This window comes from Oculina patagonica, chromosome 6, assembly GCF_052425735.1.
Source record: "Oculina patagonica isolate OP01 chromosome 6, crgOcupat, whole genome shotgun sequence".
Lineage (NCBI taxonomy): Eukaryota > Metazoa > Cnidaria > Anthozoa > Scleractinia > Oculinidae > Oculina > Oculina patagonica.
The window spans coordinates 25,924,532-25,947,922 of record NC_135763.1 but is presented as its reverse complement, the minus strand read 5'-3'; the positions used below and the strand labels follow the sequence as shown (position 1 = coordinate 25,947,922).

The window sequence follows — 23,391 nt, the reverse complement described above, 5'->3', positions numbered from 1 at the left end:
AATTTGTGGTACTCCTTTTATTTTGAGAATCATTTGGAGCTGCAGTATAAAGGCAGGTGATTAAGACTGTATTTAGAACGTGAAGGTGCCATGAAGTATAATTATTCACCAAGTCGTTTTGTTTTCCATCTGACAAGAAAAGCTTGGTTAAGCATAAATATTACAGTGTTTAAGTTTTGTAACACCAAAACGTGCTAGAAATAAACGTAGTAAAATTTTGTAAAATCTCTTTTCACCGTGATCAGCCGTTTCAGATCTCTTTTTTATGTGTGTCGTTAAGCTGATGATAATCATCGGCAGACCAAAAAATCATCGATCATTTGCTACCTAAAACATCACTGAGAGAGGTCCCAATTATTAAGTAATCTTAACTGTTTATAGTTTAGTTTGAAGGTAAACCAAGTTCCAATTTTTTCTGAACTTTAATATAATACATATTAAGAAGTGTCAGTAGCAAAAGTGGTATTCCTTTTGTCTAAACATCTCTAGCAGCTGGCTCGGCCTTTCTAAGAGCGTCACAGAGCTAATGAAAACTTATGACATCAAGTATTTCTAAAATATATAAAAGTGCGTTTTTCATCTAGAGAACCATCAAGGACTAATAATAGACAAGTCACTGTCTTTCATCTAATGAAGATGATAAGTGGCAAACTATTACAGGGATTAGTCACTTTCAATATTGCGTCAGGTAAAATAAATTCCTTTTTCTTGACTTGACGTCTTTAGGATTTTGTCACTAAAAAATCAATTCAATCTTAATTTTGAAAAGTTTTTGTTTGGAACCTTTTTCATTCTTTTACTTTTCAAATGTTTCGCGAGCAAGGAAGAAAATAATCACCTGACGCTCTTCCATTTCAATATTACTTTTCTGTGAGGAAGTTAATGGGAGTGGGTGGAGATGGAACTCGTGCGTTGAATGATAAATTTCTGTTGTTTAATTGTGTCCGGAAATTATGCATCCTTTGACAGTTAAAAAACGACCCCTTATAGCTTGACGCTGCATGATACTTGTACAGTTGGTAATAAGTGTCCTCGATTTTTGCTTGAAGAAAAAAAAAAAAACGCGAAGAAATAAAAAATAAGTGAATAAAAATAGAACATTTGACGTAGTGTTTAACCCAATCGAGACTGCTTTCTATTGTCAAAGATCGCTTTGGCTGCGGGACAGCTGTCTTTTAGCAGAAGTTGTTTGAATGCAAATGAGGCAAAAAGTAATTAAACGATTTCATTTTGTGTTTGCTTCCTCCAATAACGAAGATTGAATCAAAATAATTTGCAGCCTGACAGTGTGGCTAGAAATATAGCATATATCTTCCCATTGTTCGGTCTGCGCGTATTTCACAGTTCGCGGCCTGAAGAAATCGTCCGAGGATATAGCAAGTTGCTTGATTGAGGTACGTTTAATAATGGCTGAAGTATGGTTTGCACCGAACCAAAATTTTCACGTATATGTAAAAGCAAAGCCGGCATGGCAGTGAAATTAGAGGGAGCTTTAGAAAATAATCATTGATTGTGTTTTTAGATTCGTTTAGTTTCGTCCATACAGACAGTACATGTAGATTTTGGTGGAAAATCAAAAGACCAAAAGTTATGTTTGTTGATCACAAGATATATTTAAAAGCCTACCGTCTAAAACCAAAATTTTATGAATATTTAAAGACTTTGACAACCATGTCCCGGTTATTTTTGGGGGAAATATTTATGGCCCGTATTTCTCGTTAAAATTTCAGATTTTTTTAAAAATTAATTTCCAAATTCAATTTCAATATATATTTTACATATCTATTAATTTATCAAAAAAATTGTTACAGATCTGCTACAAATTATAAAATCTGAAAAGCTACATTTAAAGTTGATGTGATCATCTCGATCTTTAGAAACTACTGGACCACAGGATCAATTATACAACGATTTCATACCACTGTAAAATACAGAGACTACCGTTAACGTGGGAGACTTCCTTTAATCGTGCATGGGGCCATGATGTTCCTTTTTTTCTTGTTTAACCTTTTTCACCGTATCTTCTAGATCGATTTAATAACGCCCCACGCGCTGCTTAGATTTCGTAATGTCAGACTTACATGTGGCGACCCGATGCAAACAGCAAACAGAAAGTTTATTCAAAACATAAATATAAAATCCTATTTAGTACTGGTACACATCTTTGCATCTTGTTTCACGAAAAGTAGCTGGATTATTTTACGTAGAATTTATTTATTTATAGACAGAATAATGGTCATTGCAAACTTCATAAAAAGGTTTGTACTAGGCGGATAAAAGATGTTTGAACGCGGGCTGTCAGTTTGATGTAAATGGAAGTTTGAACAAACCTTTTATTTATTTTGCTATATATAAAGCGCAAACCTCAAAGCATTTTAGCTTTTAACTTCACGAAATTTACTAGGATGTACATAAGGCGATGCTTCTTATATAAATAAAACTTTTGAGGAAGTACTACAACATAATGCTTTTTTATTTCCATATTATTAGAAAAAATAAATTAACGACGGGTCATTAAAATGCAGCATCCCGTTCTTAACAGGGGATGAATCGAGATCTTAGTCTTAAGAACATAAGCCTAAGAGAGAAAATTCTGAATATCTTTTTCAACCACTCATTTTTTATTCGTTTTTTTTTTTTTAATTTGAAACGTATCTGATGAATTATGTATAAAATAACAGATTACGAAACAACTTTTTACAGAGATAAATAGTATACGTACACGTGTGTTGTTTTAAATCGCACTTGCATGACGATTGCCTGCAAAGGACCTTATATTTATATCGTGCACCTTTTCTTTTGGACATCTGAAATTTGTCGGTCCCCTCTGCAGTTACAGTGCCGATCAAAAGTAAGTTGACAGTCTGGACTCAAAACTCGATCCTCGATATTTTCGAGGATGGAGAATTGCGTTACGAGGCTCAAGATTCGATATGAAAGCTTAACTTGCAAACTTTAATCGCAAAGATCACATACTGAGGAAAATCACATAGGGGAGATCTGATCTTCCTCAGTTCAAACTCGTTCAGGCTAGTGTCGGTTGCATCACGTGACGAAATCGCAGCATAAGCCGAGCTTTTCGATCAATAAGAATGTCCAATTCATTTATTCTCTTCCGGAAATTATAGCAATAACATGGAATTTATGTCTGTTCTCAACAGAACTGCCAAATCAGAAAGGAGCAAACAATGGCGTCAAATAGCACCTTTGAAGAAAGTCCCTATGATCATCTAGTAGCGATAATGTCTTCCAGGAGTACCGCTGACTACATTATAGAGACGACGCTCTTCATTTTAATCAATTTAATGGCCCTGCTTGGTAATATCCTTGTCTGCTTGATTTTTTACAAGAATCCACGTTTTCAAGGCGTCACCTTTCAATACATTCTTGCACTGGCCATTTCTGACGTCGCTATGGCAACATTTTGCATGCCGCTGGTTTGGGGCGTACTGCTCGTGGGCCAATGGAGATATTCAGAGAGAGTGTGTGGAGTTCATGGCTTTGCAGTTCTCTTTTTGGCCTTTGTTTCTTTGCAAACGATCGCTTTACTGGCTTTCAACCGATATTGCCGCGTGGTTAAACCTTGGCTATTCCGCAAAATCTTCACAAGGAAGTTCGTCGTGTTCTCGCTGTTGGCTGTTGTTTTCTCCGCTGCCTTCTTCCTCGGCTTACCACTGGTGACAGGTTGGGCTTATTTCCAGTTCCATCCTGGGAAGATCACGTGCGTCCTAGAATTCCATCATCAGACCACCGACAAGGTATACACTGGCCTGTTGGGGTTGGTAATAGTCGTAATTCCATTTGCTGTCATAACATTTTGCTACACGAAAGTGTTTCTGAAAGTGAAGAAGCATCGACAACGGTTTTCATCAATCGACTCGATAAGTGCTCATAGTTCAAGGTTGAGTGTTGAAGAAGTAAACATCACCAAGACTCTATTCGCCATGGTGTTGGGTTTTACGCTTTGCTGGGTCCCTGTGTTTGTCATCGAGTTCACAGACGCCGCCACAGGAAACTACTCTTTACCCAGAAGAGTGTATCTTCTTAATGTCTTCTTGGTGTCAATCAGTTCTGCAATCAACCCAGTCATATACGGAGTGCTCAACAGGACATTCAGGTTGGAATATTACAGGATGTGGCCTTGTTGTAGCTGTTCCTCAGTGAACGCTTGGGACGTTCAACAGGAGCAAGGACAAAACATCAAACACAAAAAAGCCGATACGTCCACCTGACTATAAAACCAATCATTAAAACGGTGGTTTTTTTACGAGTAAGCTGCCTATTAAATTAATTGTTAGCACGATTTGCCCAAAGACCAGCCAGCGAGGTACCTCGTGCATCCTTGTAACCCAACTGCGATTCGGTGGAACAGCGCTTGTCAAATTTTGGAAAGGAACTCCCCCGGCCATGAAAATGAATCGTTTGCAGTAACGCTTGATGAAGTTATTAAAGCAGTCGTACATTAACTGCTGTATGTCTTATGAACTGTGTTTTGGAACTGTAGATTACATTGTAACTTTTTGAAAAGGCCCACTTGAAATAAATTAAAATTTTCTAAACAAACTTATAGGAATCAAGAACAGATAAGAGGTTTCCGATCTTTTTGTAACAGGCCAGAGACGTTGGAGAATCGAAACAATACAATTACTGCAACTAAATTTGGAACTAAGTGAAGACAAATAAAGGTTTGCTTTCTGCCAAATCCTTTCAAACTTGCAAAAGCTCGAATTAAAACACATATCAGAGTAAACGCGTTAAAGCTACAATTATATTGCCGTTTTGTTATTATAAATTCTATTATAAATTGTGCTTGAAATGTGACTATCATAACAGTGCTGACAAGTACTGAAGAAATATAGTCTACATGTATGTTTAATGGCTAAAGCTAATGGCTAAAGTTTTAAACTCATATTTTGTACTTGTATATTATTATTCATCAATTTAATTTTGTAAAAAACAATATAACAAAGATCGGGGAGAAAGTATAAAAATAGCAATGTGAAGTGAAAATAAAAAAAATAAAAACAGTGTGATGCATCAGTTAATCTTCCCTGTACAAAAGAAAGCAATTTAAATTGCAATGTATGAAATAAAACTTGTTCATTCTAGTTGACAAAAGTTAAACAAATAAATGTTAATAAGATTTTTAGAATACTGTTTAAATTTTAGCTTTTGTATTTACATAAGAAAGGTTCAAACACTAGATTATTGTAAAAATAAAGAAAAAATTCATTACCAAAAAAATAAGCAGAGGGAGGTATGAACGGAATATGATATGACTGAAAACAATAACCCCCAACCAAATTGGCAATCGCTAAAATTAATATCAGCAGTTCTTGCGTCAATTTGGATGGAGACTTCACTAAGTGAACGGCCAATCCAAATCGTCAACCAGTCGTTCTTGTCAATTAAAAATAACTTTTTTTTTTTCATTTTTATGAGTCTCTCAATAAAACAAACCGGTACAATCGCCGTGCCTAATGTCGACTTGTTGTAATGGTTATAAGAAAGGATAACTTTTTACAAACGTGTGCGACCCAGGTAAACAAAAGAGTTCCGCAAACCAACAGTTCTCTAGCTGCCACATCAATAACAACAGGAAATGTCAACGAAGTCTTTGCTGTACAAATAATGTAATCAAGTTTATGTTATAAACTTCACTCCTCTGTTAATTTTAAATAGCGTTTGCAAGTAACACCTGCCTACATTGAACCCTCGTTAAAACCAAATACTGAAGAGACCCGCCGATCAAGCGGACGGTGTTTACGAATAAAAGTTTGGCCTACCTAAAATAAAAATGAAACCACGATGATTCCTCGAACGATACATGTGCTGGAAATGAGAAAAAGAGATGCAAATGAGACTGAAAATACTGCTCACAACGAAGAATATACGAGAGAAGTGGAAATGAGATCAAAGCGTCTAAGGCAGCTTGCAGAGATCTTCCGTCCGATTTTGTTCGCTATGAAGTTGACGGGGCAATATTTCGGCGAAACCGCACTGGGTGATTGCAGTGGTCGGAGGACAATGTACGTTTCGCGCTTCTTCAGCGCGCTTGTCGTTGTGGGCCAATGGCTAATGGTGGTAATAGGTGTCACAAGTCACCTTTACATAGGTTTCTCGTCCATGAGTTCTTTTTCTTTCTTATTGGTTAACACCGCTTGGTATGTTCAGAATGCAAGTAGCACAACCGTTTGCTTGTTTGTTTTGCCACTCATGAACGAAAGGCGATCGAGATTTGCCCAATTTCTTTCCAGCTTTGCAACGAAAGCACCCGAGCTTGACGGGATGAGGAAGAAAGCAGTGAAAGGTTTGGCTGTAGCTTGCTTAGCAGCAGTGATCAATTCCATCGTTATCATCCTTCTTAGTGTTCGTTTCAACGGCGTTATCTCTATTTTTCCACCATGGAATCAAACCCAAGGCATGTACGTAACGGTTCGAGTGACTGAAATAGCGTTTGGAGTCCTCGATTCCTTTGCTTGGACTTTACCACCTCTGATCTTCTGCGTCACTTGCATGCTCCTGGAAAAGATGTTTGCCACTCTGCAAAATAAAATATCCAATGAATCAATCTACCCTTTTACCATCGCCTACTTGCGGCAGGAACACCTGAAGCTATGCGAGATTGTAGAGCTGGCCAATGCTGTATTTTCGCTTCTCCTATTTGTGATTATTTCGTTGGACATACCACTAATGTGCGTCAACTTTTATCAGCTCATCAAGAGGTCAAATGAAGCAGACACCATCGTGGTTTTGTGTTATGTCTACTGGAGCTTTTGTATATCTACTTTGTTGGTTGTTATTTTCATTTTTGGAAATCGGGTCAACAATAAGGTAAGTCTCTATACGTGTGCTATTTCTTGAAAAGAACTCTGCTAGTAATGCGTATCTAAGCAGTACTTAATATGCATTTCATTTTTGCTCTTACGTTTTTGTCTTAAAGCAGAAGTTGTGATTAAATAAAATAACAAGGGTAAAATATGGTCTCTTTTTGCCTGACACTTTATTTGACTTTCTTTAACAATTTACTTTGCTCACCATATATAAAAAAGATCGTACTATCTAGTGATCATTGTTTTGTTGTTGCTGTTGCCGTTGTTGTGTGTTTTTTTTTTATTTTTTTGAAGTTTTTGTAAGCCATGGCAAACAATATGCTTTGACGTATGTACCTTATATCCTGCCTCGTACCCAGGCGCCGCGAGAGCTTTTGGCGAAGAACGCAAACGGTCAAGGGAAGGCGTGAAAAAGCACGCAAAGGGTCAAGGGAAGGCGTGATCGAAAGCGGGGAGCGCCGCTTCGCTTCTTTCGCCCTTCCCATGATCCCTTGCGATTCCATATAATTCCGTATAAAGCGTAGCGCCTGGGTACGAGGCAGCCTTATATCAATAGGGTTATCCGCGGAACTTCCAGATTTTCGTAAATAATAGGAATATTCAGTAAAATCAAACCGATTACAGTCGCACGAGTTGGTTTGCACAAACACAGGTTTCAGTCAGTCGCCTTAATAAAGGTCAATGCTGAATAGCCAAATACACTTAAAATGTACTGTAGTTTTTTTTTTTTTTTTGTAATTTGTTTATTTTTTTTCAACAAGCAGGTTACAATACACACAATAACTTACTTACATTTCACGTTACATTACATTATACATTACTTATACTTATAACTTAACTCTGTGACTTATTTACAATACACTACTTGCAGTATATAGCTTAGAATAACCTACAGTACATAACTTACAATTAACTTCTTACATTACACTAATAAATTTACATTTTTCTTAAAAAAAATCATAAAACACAAAGACAGTGCCATGCCTACAGACAATATATATGTATAACGACATACAGTTCAGTAAGTTGCCTTTAATTGATTAGATATAGCTGTTTCGAGACAAGAAGTGCCACGAGCTTGCCAGCTATTTTAAAAAAATAGGTCACCAAGGGTGACATGAGTCTAATGCCGTATGGCATAGTGATACAGATTGCGCGGTTTTCGTAAGCCGGTTAAAATTGGTTAGAGGTTTGTGTTCGGGAGTTTAATTTAAAATGCTTATAGCAAGCTAGGGGCATCGTGGATGATTATGGATGAAAACGAAACAGTCATAAATGTTATATGCTTCACAAAATTTAAAGTATGAACAGGAGTTGATGTTACTTCTTCCGTATTGTCCGTAAAAGCAGAAACGATTAAACATTTGGACAAGATTGCGTGACGATTTACAAAAAGCATGTTCATTACAACAAAGGTTGAAGAACTTCACATCGTTTTCGTTCAGATTTTTCACCATTTTGATGATGACTCTTGAAACAGATTTTGCAATAAAAGCACTTGAAATAGTGACTGTTACTCCATTGTACTGTAAGCACTTAGTGACAGATTTTCCTAAAAACGGGTGTAAATGCTCACGTCAATATAATGATGACCTTTTGAACGCTGGAAACTAGGCAATTATTATCGAGCTACCATACACAGGAGCGAAGACTGTTTATCATGATGTACAAATTTCGCGAATCATCACTTCCATATCAATGTAACCATTTTATGATTTTTCTAGCTGTAAGAAGAACTTAAGATCTCTGAGAGTCGTAAAAGCATGAAATTCGACTTCAGTGTATGGCAAAGGCCGGGACAGTGTAATACTGCAAAGCGGCCAAACTGAAACGCATTTTGATTTAGTCGCGTAACTTGATTTACATTTATCCATGTACATCTTTTATTTTTGAAGGTTTTTGTTTGCACTGTAAAGAAAAAATTGGTCAAAATTCGAATGACTTAAATACAAAAACCGAGGTAAAGTTTTCTATTTTTTAAAACAAAATAAATATTTGGTCGCATTGTGTAAATAAACGCGAGTCGCCGTCGAAATATTTTTTCTCAAAGACGTCTTGCTTTTTAAGCAAGACGGAAACACAAGTGCTTAACTGAACTGAAAACGAAGATTTATTTTCACAAAAAGCTTACAAATGTCTTAACTGGAAAATTATTTCGTCCTGTTCAAGTGTTGAATAATCGTGACTTGAGAAAGAACTTTTAATTATGCGTGGGAACACGTGTCGCTGATTGGCTGTTTTTAATTGAAACTAATCGTGCGTGTCCGTACGGAGTCCGTTCTTGCAGCTGATCATTGTTTTCTACATTACAGCGAACGATTATCGATCCCGAACCATTCCCTTGGGATTGCTAACAGCTTTTTTCATATAACAAAGAGTCTAATGCGCATGCGCAAAGCGCACGCAAGCATTAGACTCAATGAGAGGAGGTAGCCTAACAGATCCTTCCATTTGTCATAATGAAAGTTGATCTTGTTATTTTCTTTAGCAATTAAACGTTCAGAATCAAAGACTGCTTTCAAAGTTTTTGTGAAACTGATTACGCTAGGAAGAGAGTTGTTATGTTTACATCTGAAAATATGTTGTTTTCCTAATAGAATTAGATGATTCTTTAGAAATGCATTTTCAACTGCGTCGGTGATCCCTAGGATCACTTCTCTTTTAATTAGCTCATGACCCCCCAATAGATGCTTAATTGATTGCCAAAAGTTTGCTACCAACGGACAATGGAAAAAGAAGTCGGACATGTTTTCCTCTGAGGATTGGCAGAAAGAGCAGAGAGGAGAGTTAGACTTGCCAATTTTGAAGAGGAAATCATTTAAAGGAAGTATTCTATTAAGTATCTTGTACTGAAATTCACGCGTTTCGGTATCTATTGCGGATCTAAAAGCATTGCTGTAGATTCTCTTCCAGTCAAGGGCGTGCTCTGCAGAAGCATATGAAACATCGAATTTATTTTTTGCCGACGGCCTAATCGAAATCTTTGACACCAAAATATTGTAGATTTTTTTAGAGGACAATTCACTTAATAAAAGGGCATCATTGCCCGAGTACAAAAACACATCGTCCCATTTATGGTTAGTTTTAATGAGCACCGATGGAGGGTCGTTGGTCATCACTTTCTTCCATTCAGGTGGAAGGCAATCATAAAGACCGTTCAAAAATAAGAGATCCAGGGCATTTAGATTTTGCAAGGTGGTGTGTGGCTTAATGTTTATCTCATTAAAAAGGTCTCCAACTTTATGTAGCCCCAAGGAGAAGAGTTTGCGGTTAAAAACTGATTTCTGTCCGATACAAATGAATTTGTTGTTCCATAAGATCTGGTTAACGATCTCATCCATTGAAGAGACAGGTGAGGCAGTAAATTTTGTCCAAGTTGCAAGACATTCTCTGCAGTAATCAGGGAGGTCCAAAGGGAGCTTAGTGTACTCGAAGTTGCAGTGGAAAAGCAAACTGCCCCCGACTTTGTGAAGATAGTGGTCGAGAATAATTTTCCAGGAACAGGGTGAATCACCCAAATACTTTTTGATACATACTATCCTTTGCGTGTTAATGAGAGACTCAATGTGCGGCATATTTAACCCACCATTCTCGACACTGTTTATGAGAGCGAGCCGTTTAACTTTATCCTTGCCTTTCCACACAAAATTATACAGCACCTGATTGACCTCTTTAACAAAAGTTTTATTTGTTGAGACAAGAGAGAGGCGATAAAGAATTTTAGGAATGGCCTTTCAAAGCTTCAAAAGCTAGATAATATTGAAAGCAGACTCGATAACCTGTTCAAGGCTGTATTTAAGATAGAGGATGCCGTTGCCAATCTTGACAAGGAGGTTCATAACCTGAAGGAGAAGATGAAAAACACCAACAAGACAGTGAAGGAGCTTGAGGAAAGTGTTGACTTTAACGATGAAGAAATTGCCAATTTGAAACGCGATGTTAAAGCGGCGCAGAAGAAAGCGGACGATTTAGGCAAAGAACTTCTTTACCAAGAACACTACAGTAGAAGAGAAAACCTAATGTTTATTGGAATCGAAGAACATAATACTACGGAACAAGACGAACAAGGCACTCGTCACGAGGTGGAGAATACAAAGGAGATTATTTACAAGTTCATGGAAGACGAGCTTCAGATCAGCAACCCACGCGACAAGATTGAATTTCAAAGAATTCATCGAGTTGGAAAACCTAAAGACGACGGTCCTCGTCCAGTAATCGCAAGATTTTTGCGCTATTCTGACCGCGAATTAGTCCTCCGCCAAGCCAGAAAAACATTAAAGGATAAAGATTTCAACGTATTTGAGGACATTCCAAAAGAATTGTACGAACTAAGAAAATCCCAAAATAAGAAATTTAAGGATGCTAAGGCTAGAGGATGCAGTGTATATTTCAGCAAGAGATTCCCTGATAAACTCTATGTAAATGGAAAGTTTATTCCGAGTAATGCACCATTGTAATAATTTATTTGCTTTTCTTTCTGTTTTCGGCTCTTTATTGTACAACTTGGCACACTATATGCTAATCACCTTTTCCCGCTTTTAAACGCATAAATTTTTCTATATCACAAAAACTTAATTAATACGTAGTTAACATCACAAAGAAGGAGCACAACACAACATCAGGAATGTTATTCACAGTAGGTGTAGGAACGCCCATACAATTCGCTTTGGGGCAGTCGGTAAGTAGGATAAATTCAGTCTTCTTTGTGTGTTTGTGTTGTAATTATGCATGTTGCTACATTCTCAGCTTAATTCTCAGTTTCATTTGTTTTGCTACGCTATTAAATAATCATTCGCTAAGCCTATTCAGGACAAAACCATAGTCGCACAATAGGAGAAGTTAATTTTAAGATAATGTCACTCAATGCTCGAGGGATTCGAGACCTCCAGAAACGCAAATCAATTTTTACGTGGATAGAAAAACAGAAAAGTGACATAACGTTTCTTCAAGAAACCTATAGTACACCAGAAATCCTTAGTAATTGGAAATTCCAATGGCGTGGAGAAATGATCTATAGTCACGGTTCGAATCATAGCAGTGGAGTGCTCGTCCTCATTAACGAACAGCTACAGTTCGAATTAAAAAATGCCGTAATAGACGGAGAGTCTTGATAAACTCGAAAAATCCACAACCCCCTGATGCGCAAGAGCAGAGCACCACCACAATTTTGGATTTAACTCAGTTTGTGCTCAATTGTAATAATGAAGAAATTAAGCTCAGTGAACTCACGAGCAAAAGACTGTACTGGATTCTGATAGGGAACATACACGTCCATCCTACTGCAAGATTAAAATACAACTCTTTATTTGATGATCAAAATCTTGACTGGAATCAAATTTATTTAACGCCACAAAAAGTGACTTTAGACATTAAAACAAGAATGTTTCAATTTAAAATTCTTAATCGTATAATATATACTAACAAATTGTTGAATAAAATGAGGCTAATAGATACCTCGTTATGTACGTTTTGTGGAGAGTACGAAGAATCTCTCGAGCATTTGTTTTTACACTGCAAATTTACCATAGATTTCTGGACGCATACTACTAACTGGTTAAATAAATTAAATATTACCATTTCTAGGCTAAATGACAGCGAAATTCTGCTAGGTATTACAAAAGAAAGTCCTCATTGGACTCTTCTCAATCATATTCTCATTGCTGGTAAGCAAGTAGTCCACGCTAATCGGCTCAGGAAAACAAAACCACTCCTACCTCAGTTAATAGCTAAACTTAAATATATTGAACACATTGAATATTGTATCGCTAAGAAAAGGGACAGGCTTAAATTTCACCTACAGAAATGGGAAATACTTAAGTTTTCTTGAGAAATTATTGTATCTTTAAATAAGTCCTTTTACTTAATCTTCATTGTTGTAAATAGGGCATAATTAGTGTCAAATAGAAGTAGCTTAGCAATCAATCAAAACTTTTGTTAAATAGGAGTAGCGCTTTACGTTAGCGACAATAGTATTGTTTTTTTTTCGTGTTTGTAGTGTATGCAATGTTAGAATCGTCTTTGTAAGTAATTGTCAGTAATTGTATTGTAATGTAGTGTGCATGAATCAGTAAAGCAATAAAAAAAAATAAATAAATAAAAAAAAAAGGAATGGCGAACGACTTGATTATTTGTATTTTCCCTAGCAAAGTGAGGCCTCTCCAGTTCCAGCTGTTAAGTGTCTTTCTAATTGATTCAATAATGGTATGAAAATTTAACTTATCTGAAAGCGTTTGATCATAAGTGAAATGTATCCCTAGAATTTTGACTACTTTTTAAATTTCATCTATTTTCAGTTCTTCTGCAGAGATATCAGAGATTCCAAGCTTCATAACCTCAGTTTTTTCTCAATTAACGTTCAGACCGGAGTATTGACCAAACAACTCTAGCTTGGCCAACAGGCAGTGAAAAGATGCGCTATCCTTCAGAAAGACCGTGAGATCATCAGCGAAGATGATAAGTTTAATTTCGTGGCCATCAACGTTCATTCCCCTAATGCATTCGTCATTTCTAATATGAATCGCGAGTGTTTCTAGGACTAGAATGAACAGATAGGGCGAGAGAGGATCACCCTGACGCACGCCGCGTGAAAGTTTAAAAGATTGTGTAATAAATCCATTATTCATCACACAGCTGGAAATATTTGAGTAAAAAGCTGTAATCCAATTAATAAAAGATGGGCCGAAATTGAACTTCCTTAAGGCGTGTCTAAGAAAATTCCAGTTCACTGAATCAAAGGCTTTTTCGAAGTCAATTGCTACCAGTAATGAGCTCATATTATTTGATGATGTTAGCTTGATAATATCGTCGATGGATCGGACAGCGTCGAAAATAGTTCTTCCTTCAACATATGCGTTTTGATTATGATGTACGATTTCCGGCAGAACCTTTTCTAATCTTTTAGCTATAGCTTTCGTGCCAATCTTTACGTCGACATTGATTAAAGAGAAAAGAGATTGGTCTCCAGTTCTTTACCTGTCGTCTATCTTTATCTTTCTTCTCAATTAAGACGATAAGCGCTTGCTTTTGGGAGGAAGATAATTCGCCGTGTTTGTACGCGTAGTTTAGACTATTAACTAGCAGGCTACCCAAGAGCTTCCAGAAACATTTATAGAATTCTACAGTTAGTCCGTCGTTCCCTGGTGTCTTGTTGCTTTGAAAACTCGATAGAGTATTAAAACACTCTGAAAGGGTTAGCTCTCCTTCGCATAACTCTCGCATTGCTGGTGAAAGCTTAGGTATATTCCCAGAATTTAAGAAAGGACAATTTTCAGAAATTAGCTCTTCGGAGTTCTTTTCTTTATAGAGATCTGAGTAAAATGAGTGTAATTCGTCCATTATGCAGTTCGGGTCAACAGTAATATTACCATTCTTGCGTTCAAGTTTTCTTATAGTACTTTTTGTCTTCTTATTGTTTTGTAGATTAAGGAAATACTTATTATTTTTCTCACCTTTTTCGTACCAAGTTGCACGTGATCGTATTATTGCTCCTTTCGTAATGTACTCGTATTCTTTTTCGTATGCGCTTTAAAGTGTCAATTTCATTTTGTGTATCATCATTTGGAGAGTCAGCTAATTTTTCCTCAGCAATTTTCAGTTTATGTTCAATGCGCTTTATTTTTTCTCTCCGTTCTTTTGCTTTCGCTTTGCTATTGCGTGATTTCATGCCGCGCGGGGGCCTTGTACTACCGGATTTTTGCGGACTTATTTACAAACTGTAATGTAAAGATGGCGGCGAGCGACGGCTGGCACTGGTCTTGTGCTAGTAACTACTGTAAAAATTCTTGGAAAAGCGCAAAGGTACATTATTACACTTTAACTAAAGTGGCTTCCGCCTCAAAAAAGATTCAGGATGCTTATTTGGATGTGCTCGGAAAGCGGAAAAACGAAGTGAATTTCAAGAAGCAGGTCATCTGCTCGAAGCATTGGTCGTCAGGAGAAAGGCTTGATTTAGATGACCTGCCAAACATCAAGTTTACCGAGGCAGGGAACCTAAAGTCGCCAAAAGTAAAGAGAGAACACTGGTACTGTGCTGCTACGCTTTGCACGAATTCTTGGCGCACTAAAAACAAATCATTAAAATATTACAGACTGAAGGAAATCGCAAGCTGCCCCGAGAAACGACGTGAGTACAATAATATTTTAAAAAACAAGGGAGTTGACTTTACTCGGGACTTTATTTGCTCAGCTCACTGGAGTAAAGGGGAGAGGGAGAACATTAATCATCTCCCAGATTTGCCCTGCGAGCCTAAATTTGCTGAGAAAAACGTAACTAAAAAAACAACCCCACTCAAGAAAATAGAGTCTACAACAGTCAGAGGGCAGCAAGAAAAAGAAAAGAAGGGTTCTCTCCTACTCCAGCTGTAATGAGCCTTCTCAGAACATTGAAATTTTGCAAAAGGAAATAGATGATCTTAAAGAAAAGCTGAGAACAAAGACAACCGAAGTAAACCAATTAAGTGATCAGGTCAAAAACTTGGAAATTCAAAATGAGACATATCAGTCTCAGTTGAAACAATTTGCTCACAGGGCTGAAAAAACGACTTTTTCATACAAATGCTTGAAAAAGAATCCTGAGCAGTTTTTCTACATGACTGGACTTTCTGTTAAAGACTTTGATTGCCTATTTGCTTGTGTGGAGCCCTACATACCTGCCATAATTTACCCTGATTGTAAAACTCACCATCAAAGAAAGTTGACAAAAAGAACTGAATTGATGTGCTTTATGACAATATGTCGGCATACACTTCACCTTGGTATTATTGGATACATGACAGGCACCAGTATTTCAACTCAATCCAGAATCTTTACAGCATGGGCTGTTTTTTTTATCAACTCTGTTTGATCAATTAGACCTGAGTCCCTGCCCTGGTGAGGTTCTTTCTCTTTTACCTCTGGAATTTTATGCATCGGGTTTCCAGGACACAGTGTTGCTGGGAGACTGCACAGAGAATTAGATTGCTTCACCAGAAAACTTTGACATCAGCAGTGCAACATTCAGTACATATAAAAACCACGACACTGGGAAAACAGGAATTTGGATTACACCTTTTGGCAGTCTTGTGATGTGCACTGACACATATCCAGGGGCAACCACTGATAATGAGTTAACTGCAGACTGTGGGGTGCTGGATATGATACAAGACAAAGGTGCTACAGTGCTTACAGATAAAGGGTTGGGTATCGAAGACTTATGTCACGTCAAAGGCTTGTCCCACAATCGCCCTCCGATGAAGTTTGATGCACAGTATGAGGAGACCGATATAGCAAAGAACTTTGATGTGGCCACCCTACGTATATATAATGAAAATTACATTGGACGTATGCGGGATTGGTCAATTTTGAATGCTTGCTGGCCAAAGAACAGGTGTGACATTTTAGGATGTGTGTACAAAGTGTTGGCTAACATTGTAAATATGTTGTTTGACCCAATCTGTGCAAAGGAGGCAACTAAATCAAAGTCAAGGGAACTGTCTCATGATGACACAGCACCACTTGCATTTTTCATTTAAGTCCATTAGTTACATTTTCATTACAGTCAGTGAACTTACTTCATAAGGTCATAACCTTTCAATTACAAACCTGTCCAGTTTCTATTATTTGCAATGGAGAGCAAAATGTACATTTGTAGTTTTTTTTTTTTTTTTTTGCACTGGGTTATTCCAGGAAATATCTTAATTGAAAAAAAGTTAACTTCCCCCAAATTTGGGAAATCCCTTAAATCTGATAAAACCGACACTCTAAAATTTGGAATAATGACCATGCAGGGGGTACAGATATTTTCTGAAATTACTTATTACAACTCTTAGTGTTATGTGCACAGATATTATCATGACAAATATGACAAAAAATTGTGTACAGCTATGAACTGGTCTACCTTGGACCTGAAATTTAGACTTTTCCTGGCAAAGGTCTGGTAGTGGTCATTCAACATACTGAACAAAGTAGAAGCACACTAGTTATTTTTTGGAAGACTAACAGACCTTATCAGCTTTGCTTGTGAGTTAACCCATGACCTGAAATGCCGCGTATTTTCAAAACTAGGCACCGAGCCTTCAAGCTTTTTTCCCAGTTGCACCAGGCTTGGATGCTCAAAATATGCCCAATGGTCTGATAAGGGCTTATTTTCAAACATGTGTACCAACAACTCAAGCATGATCTCGCTTAAAACATGATTTTTTGAAACAGGAAAATAAGTTGTGGCTTTGTTTTCTGGGACATAGGACATTAAGTAAACTAATGATGTTTCTGTGCACTCCATTTGTAAGTGGCACTGGACAAGATGACTCCCTGTAATCTGAAATAAAGGGAAAGTGGCAGCATATTAATCAAAATGTTACCTTCATTGCAGAATGTGTTGTTTCAGAAAATATCCATCCCCTTCCAAGAAGGTTTTTCTGGGTTGAAACCCCCACCCCTTTAGAAGTTTCATTAAAGCTCTGAAATTCCAATGACCTTTAATGGGGTGGGTATGGATATTTTCTGAAACTGCAGAGTTTAAGTAGATGTAGTAGTGGGATTTAGATCAAAGACTTTCCTAACATAAATTCCATTTTATGACCTTGGATTGGCACTTTCATGAAGATGGGTGTTAATAGAAATAAAAGCAGGAAAATATTGAATTTCACTTTACTAACTTGTGTTAGGGGAGTCTGAGCTGCTTTTAGTTTTGCTTCAACCTCTTCTTGTTTCAACTTTGCTAGCTGACTTCTATTTGCAGGGATCGAGTTTTAATTTCAACTAGAAATTCCACTTCTCCAGTGCTTACTCCATCCGGGCTAGCACCAAACCTCTTATCCTTGGGGTGTTTGAAGTATCCACACTCACTGATGTTAAAGCCAGAGTCTTCACAAAACTTGGCAAGAGCATTGCTTTCTTCTTGCTTGCCTCGGATAAAGTTGGGTAATCTAGATCTTTTGGGGTTCAATACACTTTCATCGATATTATTCCTTATTGAAAACCAGGCAGTGTCAAATTCTTTCATCCCACAGAAGCCAAGCAATGCAGGAACTTTGCTGGCAGTAATTATTCCAACTCTTAGAGCCCTCCAGTCATTAGTACACTGATTGACCGGAACATAGTTAATTCTTTTCAAGAGGCTAGGTTGCTGTTTAGTTACACTTTGATCAACCTCTGAAGAGGGACACGTTTTGGTCTCCAAACAGCCTCTGTACTCTCTCCGAACCTTGGTTTCAATACGTCTTCATCATATTTCTTGCCATTTTGTTTGTTTTCAAATTCAGTCTTGTACCTTAGATGTAGGAATAGGCCTGACTTTTTTTTGTGCTGTGACAAAACTGAGAAAAAATGACTTTCAATGCTTGGCTGGCTAGGGTTCATTGTATCAAGTTTGGCCTTTATTTTCTCTTCCATTTCTGAAACGTCTCTCTTATACCAGTCACTGAAGTCGCTGGTATCATTAGTTGGCTTCAGAACCTTTTTCTTTGCCCTGACCTTCTTGATATCTCTTCTTGCTCCACGTAGATTTCTCAAGTATTTTAACTTGATTTGTGTTGCCGCCCTTTCGGTCACTGAAGTTCCCTTCTTATGCCATTTCTGAAGTTTCTCAGTGCATGACATGTTAAGATAGAGTTTCTTGTTATCATGGTAGTAATTTAGTTCAATCAAGAGGGCTATCACATGACATCACAGTCCACTTTTCCCAACTGCACATCCACAATATGCTTTGACAGGTATATTGTTAGTAAAAAGGATGGTCGCAGGTCTAGTGACACTCCCTGTATACGACTTAAGAATACTAGCTTTTACATACAGAGCGCCAGAATGCTCACTACACTCAGCAGCTCTCAAGGACATTATTCTCCTCGAAGAAAACAAACGGTAAGCCTTCCTGTATTGGCCTTTTCCCCCTGCATACTTAGCTTTTTGGTATTCTTTAATGGTACTTTCGGTAACGATCGGTACGGCTACATCTGTGTTCTTGCCAATGACTCTCCACTTCGCAGATGGAGATGGAATCGAGAGAGGATCCAGTGCAGTAGAGAACTTATAATCTTCTTGGATTCGAGCGACTTTTTTATCGAACAACTGCTTGCACTTACTGAGTGGCTCTAATCTTTGTACAAGTTCTTTCTTCTCGCCGGATACTTTTAGTTTCAGGGCATTGCAAAAATAGTGTAGCTTTTCCTTGCTAAGTTTAGGCAGATTCTCCGAGTCAATATTGCTAAATATTTCTTCGAAAGAGACATGCTTTGCTTCGAATTTTTTCTCCTCACTTTCCGCCATCTTGAAACTGGATTTTAAAAAAGTCCGGGAAAATCCGGTAGTGCCAGGCCCCCGCGCGGCATGAAATCACGCAATAAGTAATGGTCTCCTTACGGATATTGTATTTTAGCCAATCCCACTGAACTCTAGCATCATCAGAATAGTTAATCTCCTCAATCCAATCAGGAACAAGCTGCTCAATCAATTTAATGTATTGTTCATCATCGAGAAGACTATTATTAAATTTCCAAAAAGATGGACCGTGGTTTAAGTTCTTTACGCTATCAATATTCAAAATAATTGCGGAGTGGTCACTTTTGACGGAAGATAAGATGTCTACATTTTCTATGTCGTCCTGTAAAGAATTGCTGATTAACCAAAAGTCCAGTCGTCTTTGAATTAATGTTCCCAACCCATGAAGTCAAAACAAGACAACAAGTTCAGTGGGAGAAAAGGGGTAAGGGATGAAGTGCTCGAGTTGCCAATCAGAATCATCAATAGGAATCATGCAGGGTACATGTATCACAGGTTAGTTGGTTGGCAACGAGAGACTGGAATCCTCTCCTTCCTTTCAGGACTGGAAGCCCTAGTTCCCAAGAACCTGGGGTCCTAATCTCTAGGACCCTTGGGAACAAACACAACCACATGCCCTGGTTCCCAAGAACCTGGGGTCCTAATCTCTAGGACCCTTGGGAACGTTCCCAAGAACCTGGGGTCCTAATCTCTAGGACCCTTGGGAACAAACACAACCACATGCCCTGGTTCCCAAGAACCTGGGGTCCTAATCTCTAGGACCCTTGGGAACAATCACAACAACCAACAACAGCAACACTGGGGGGTCCCCACTATAAGGGGAAAGCTGACCCTGTGAGGCTATGGGGCAAAAGGGCGAATGGTACAGAGCACTTCATCCCCACAAATACACGAAGTGTATTCCCCATAGACGAACACCACACAAATATAAAATAGGTTTAAGTTAACATGTAAATAAGTAGTAGTAGCCCTTCGCTCGACTCCTTCTTAGGAGTATAGACCATCAACAGTCTCTCGTCATAGCATCCTGTCCCGTGCATCCCTCTCTAGCTGGTACCAACTCTGAGATTCATTTTAAGTGATTTTGAATTGCCTTATAATGTGCTGCAAGACATGATAAACTGTCCCAACTTCATGATCAATGCATCTGTAAATTCCTTACCATCTTGTACAAAAGTCTATTTTTCAATAACTATCCCGCCTATATGAGAAACAATCCATGTTCTCGCTCCGTTCTACTTCATACGACCTGCGTGGAAACTATATACTGGAAATGCCCAAACCTAGAACTACAACTTTTGGTCTCCACTCCTTTACTTATCTGGCAACAAAAGAATGGAATTCTCTACCTAATTTTATAAGGCTATGTAACTTATCTGACTTTAAAAGGTACATCTGCAAAGCCAATTCATGAAGCATGTAAATGACAATTTTATAATTAGTTAATATAAGTCAATTTTAAATATGTAAATAGTAACTTTTGTTTTTATTTTATTATTATTTTATTTTTTTTTTTTTGTTCTCTATTTTTCGTTCTCGGAAATATTAGCTGTCAAGCTACTCTAAATTCGAGTTTAAATAAAGTTTTATTATTATTATTATTATTATTATTATTATTGCCCATGGACTTGATCTCTGCTTTTAGCGAACGTCTCCAGGTGTTCATGGTCGACCTCTCTTTTAACTCCCTTGAGGATTTCAGGACAAAGCTTGCCTTGTGATGGTACAGGAAGGCATCCGTAAGGTGTGACCTAGCCATTTCATACACGTAAAGGAGTATGTAAACAAATCTCTAAGTCAGTTGGTGTCATATTTAGGTCAAGATATTATTTATCATCTAATCCTAAGCTTGCTCTGTACTACACCTTAATTTATCCTTATATCACTAACTGTAATTCAGCCTGGTCTTCTACATGATTATGTAGCTAATTTAAATAGAATTTTTCATTTACAAAAATGTGCTGTGCGAGCTATTACCAACTCAGACTATCGAGAACATTCTGCCCCCTTATTTGCTAAACTGGGCATCTTAGATATCTTCAAGTTAATGCATTGCAAATAGCTAAATTTATGTTTTACTATCTTAACCAATTATTGCCCCCGATGTTTCTCAATTTGTTTTCTACTAGTAGTCAAATACACAGTTATGATACAAGAATAGCCAAGTGTTATCGACCACATCACTGTCGTACAAATCTAAAGCAGTTTACAATACTTTTCCAGGGTCCTAAAATTTGGAATTCTCTACCAGGAAATGAGTCTGAAATTGACCTAGCTGCACACTCACAGCGAAATTACAAACTTATTGCTAACCCGAGGTAGCCTCCCCCATAAGCCTTGTGGTTTCTTGGAGGTCTCCTCGCCCTATCTTTTAAGTTATTTTAATTTGTATTTGTAATTCTGAAGTGGCAGATAAAATGATGATGATGATAGATTTATAAATACAAGACTGTTAATACTAAAATGCCAATTCATGGTTTCCCTTTGAATGATACAGCACGAATTCAATGAGTGCTGGGAAAAACGGAAAGAAAGACCTTATACAGAGCAAAAGTTTGTTATTCACCACTGCAATTATACATTGCTGACCTGAGAAACATGGCAGGAAGGCAGAACTCGCACAAGAATCAATTAGGAAAGAAGGTGCGAAAAATAAGGCGTATTTGAACAATTTAGACACTTGCGACACAGACATGCATTCATTGTAGATAGAGTAGCTCCTGTTAGATTTATCCTTGTGCCACTAAATTTGGCAGGCTTGAAATGGTTAGAATTTCGAGTATGTCGTGAGTTGTTTGATGCTTCTTGCATAAACAAGGTAATGTATTCACTGCAAAGCAAAATTTTATGTTTTGATCCTAGGATCATCACTTTTATATTTCCTGTGACATACTCCCGTAAAAAGTCCTGTTATTGTATTTTATGTCAGGGGCGTTCCTAGGCAATTTATAGTGCTACGAGTAAAGGCAGGTACGCCCCTGTATGTTTGGATCAAATTCTTGCTACAATTGTTCAATTTCCCCTTGAGTTATAACCTATTTTTTGTTAAAATGGCAGTCACAATGGCACTTTTAAATACCTCAAATTCCTTGCATTAAATGTAAAAACTCTTTACATTTTCAGAATCTTCATAAAGTATTCTATAAGCTGAGAACTTTCGTTGCTTTGAGTTGTTATTTGTCCTATTTTGACTTTAGTGACAAGGGACGAGAATTCACCACACTAGCCTCCAGCAAAGCTAAGTTTATGTCACTCTTCCTCAACTTTGAGCAGCCAAATTATAAAGGGTCTCGTCTACTCAGGTATTAAGACATGACTTCGAACGCTGCAGAAGATAACAATAGCGAATATCTTGTAACTTCCAGCCCTTTAGGCTTTACGACGGCTGGTGGAAACGGCAGCCTGCAAATTGCTCTAAGTTTCGTTTGTTTTCATATTGAAATCTCATTTAACGCCGGTCGAATAAAACTCTACTAACTATGATATAACGCAAAATAGAATCAGCTTATAAATATTTATACTTAGCTTTTAGCAAGCTCCTGGATTCCACTTGGCCAAGATGCACCCCAGGGAAATCCGGATTGCTTGTCAAATTTTTTTTTTTTTTACTGACCACTTTCGGCGGGAGAGAAGGCGCGCTAGACGAGGTTTGAAAGACATTCACGACGGCCATGACCCTTGTTGACTGTTCTCCGGCTTGACAAGAGAATAGTATTTTCTAGTTGAAGAAATCGTCTTGTTCTTTATAAGTCGTTCATTCACATTACATAATCTCGGGCAAACGAAGGCATGTTGTCTCCACCATACAAATAATGTTTTTGTGAGGTTCATGCTTTTTGCTGTTTTAGCCGCGGTTTGGAGACCACAGGACCTTGAAGCCGAGTCGGTAGAGTGGCCATATTCCGGTAGAGGCAATCCGTTCTGTGTGTGCATATCAAGTTCCTCAGTTGCTGGACCGAATACTTGTTCAGTAGTGCGAGGCCTTCGACAGATCGTCCGCATATTTATCTTCGAACGACAGAATAAAATGTGTAAAACCGGAACGTAGTTCGCGGGGAGATACCAGGATAACTCATAAAGTACTGATGGAGCGATGTTGAAGCAAAAAAACAATCGAAGGATATCACAGCAATAATAATTATTGTGAAAACTCTTCTAGGGAGCTCAGAGAATTTGAAGTAAAACTATACTACTCAAGTCTAGATAAAACCGCATGGCCTTGATTGACATAATAGAAAAGGGGGCGATGTGATTGGCCAGCCCAAATAGCGCATCACACTCTAGAAGTGAATTTGACCTTTGA

General features: G+C 37.8%; 4 protein-coding genes and 1 long non-coding RNA gene across 5 annotated transcripts in view; 3 read left to right on the top strand and 2 right to left on the bottom strand.

Moving 5' to 3' along the window:
* Nucleotides 1-23,391, bottom strand: part of LOC144658247 (neuromedin-U receptor 2-like) — a 249,672-nt gene that overhangs the window by 98,339 nt on the left and 127,942 nt on the right. The window lies entirely within an intron of this gene.
* The window catches only part of LOC144658242 (melatonin receptor type 1B-B-like), a 59,202-nt gene continuing 37,106 nt past the window's right edge, over nucleotides 1,296-23,391 (top strand). The window contains exon 1 of the mRNA XM_078518637.1: nucleotides 1,296-1,394. The gene's annotated coding sequence lies outside the window, so the exon portion shown is untranslated. The remainder of the gene's footprint in view (nucleotides 1,395-23,391) is intronic.
* Nucleotides 2,845-4,952, top strand: LOC144658243 (melatonin receptor type 1B-B-like). Its single transcript, XM_078518638.1, has 2 exons — nucleotides 2,845-2,851; nucleotides 3,162-4,952. The coding sequence occupies exon 2, from the start codon at nucleotides 3,189-3,191 to the stop codon at nucleotides 4,230-4,232; it is 1,044 nt and encodes a 347-aa protein (XP_078374764.1). The 5' UTR covers nucleotides 2,845-2,851; nucleotides 3,162-3,188; the 3' UTR covers nucleotides 4,233-4,952.
* Nucleotides 5,809-11,290, top strand: LOC144657965 (uncharacterized). Its single transcript, XM_078518297.1, has 2 exons — nucleotides 5,809-6,834; nucleotides 10,535-11,290. Exons 1-2 carry the CDS (start codon nucleotides 5,809-5,811, stop codon nucleotides 11,288-11,290), a joined length of 1,782 nt encoding a protein of 593 aa, XP_078374423.1.
* Nucleotides 19,495-22,431, bottom strand: LOC144655930 (uncharacterized). Its single transcript, XR_013571222.1, has 2 exons — nucleotides 19,829-22,431; nucleotides 19,495-19,764 (listed from the first exon to the last, which is right to left on the bottom strand). It is a non-coding gene; the product is annotated as an uncharacterized LOC144655930 (long non-coding RNA).

Bases quoted from the DNA above. Each gene is read 5' to 3' on its own strand.
- LOC144658243 (XM_078518638.1), top strand. From the start codon at position 3,189: ATGGCGTCAAATAGCACCTTTGAAGAAAGTCCCTATGATCATCTAGTA.
- LOC144657965 (XM_078518297.1), top strand. From the start codon at position 5,809: ATGATTCCTCGAACGATACATGTGCTGGAAATGAGAAAAAGAGATGCA. The intron at 6,835-10,534 runs GTAAGTCTCTAT...TGTTGAGACAAG, and splicing joins GAAATCGGGTCAACAATAAG to AGAGAGGCGATAAAGAATTT.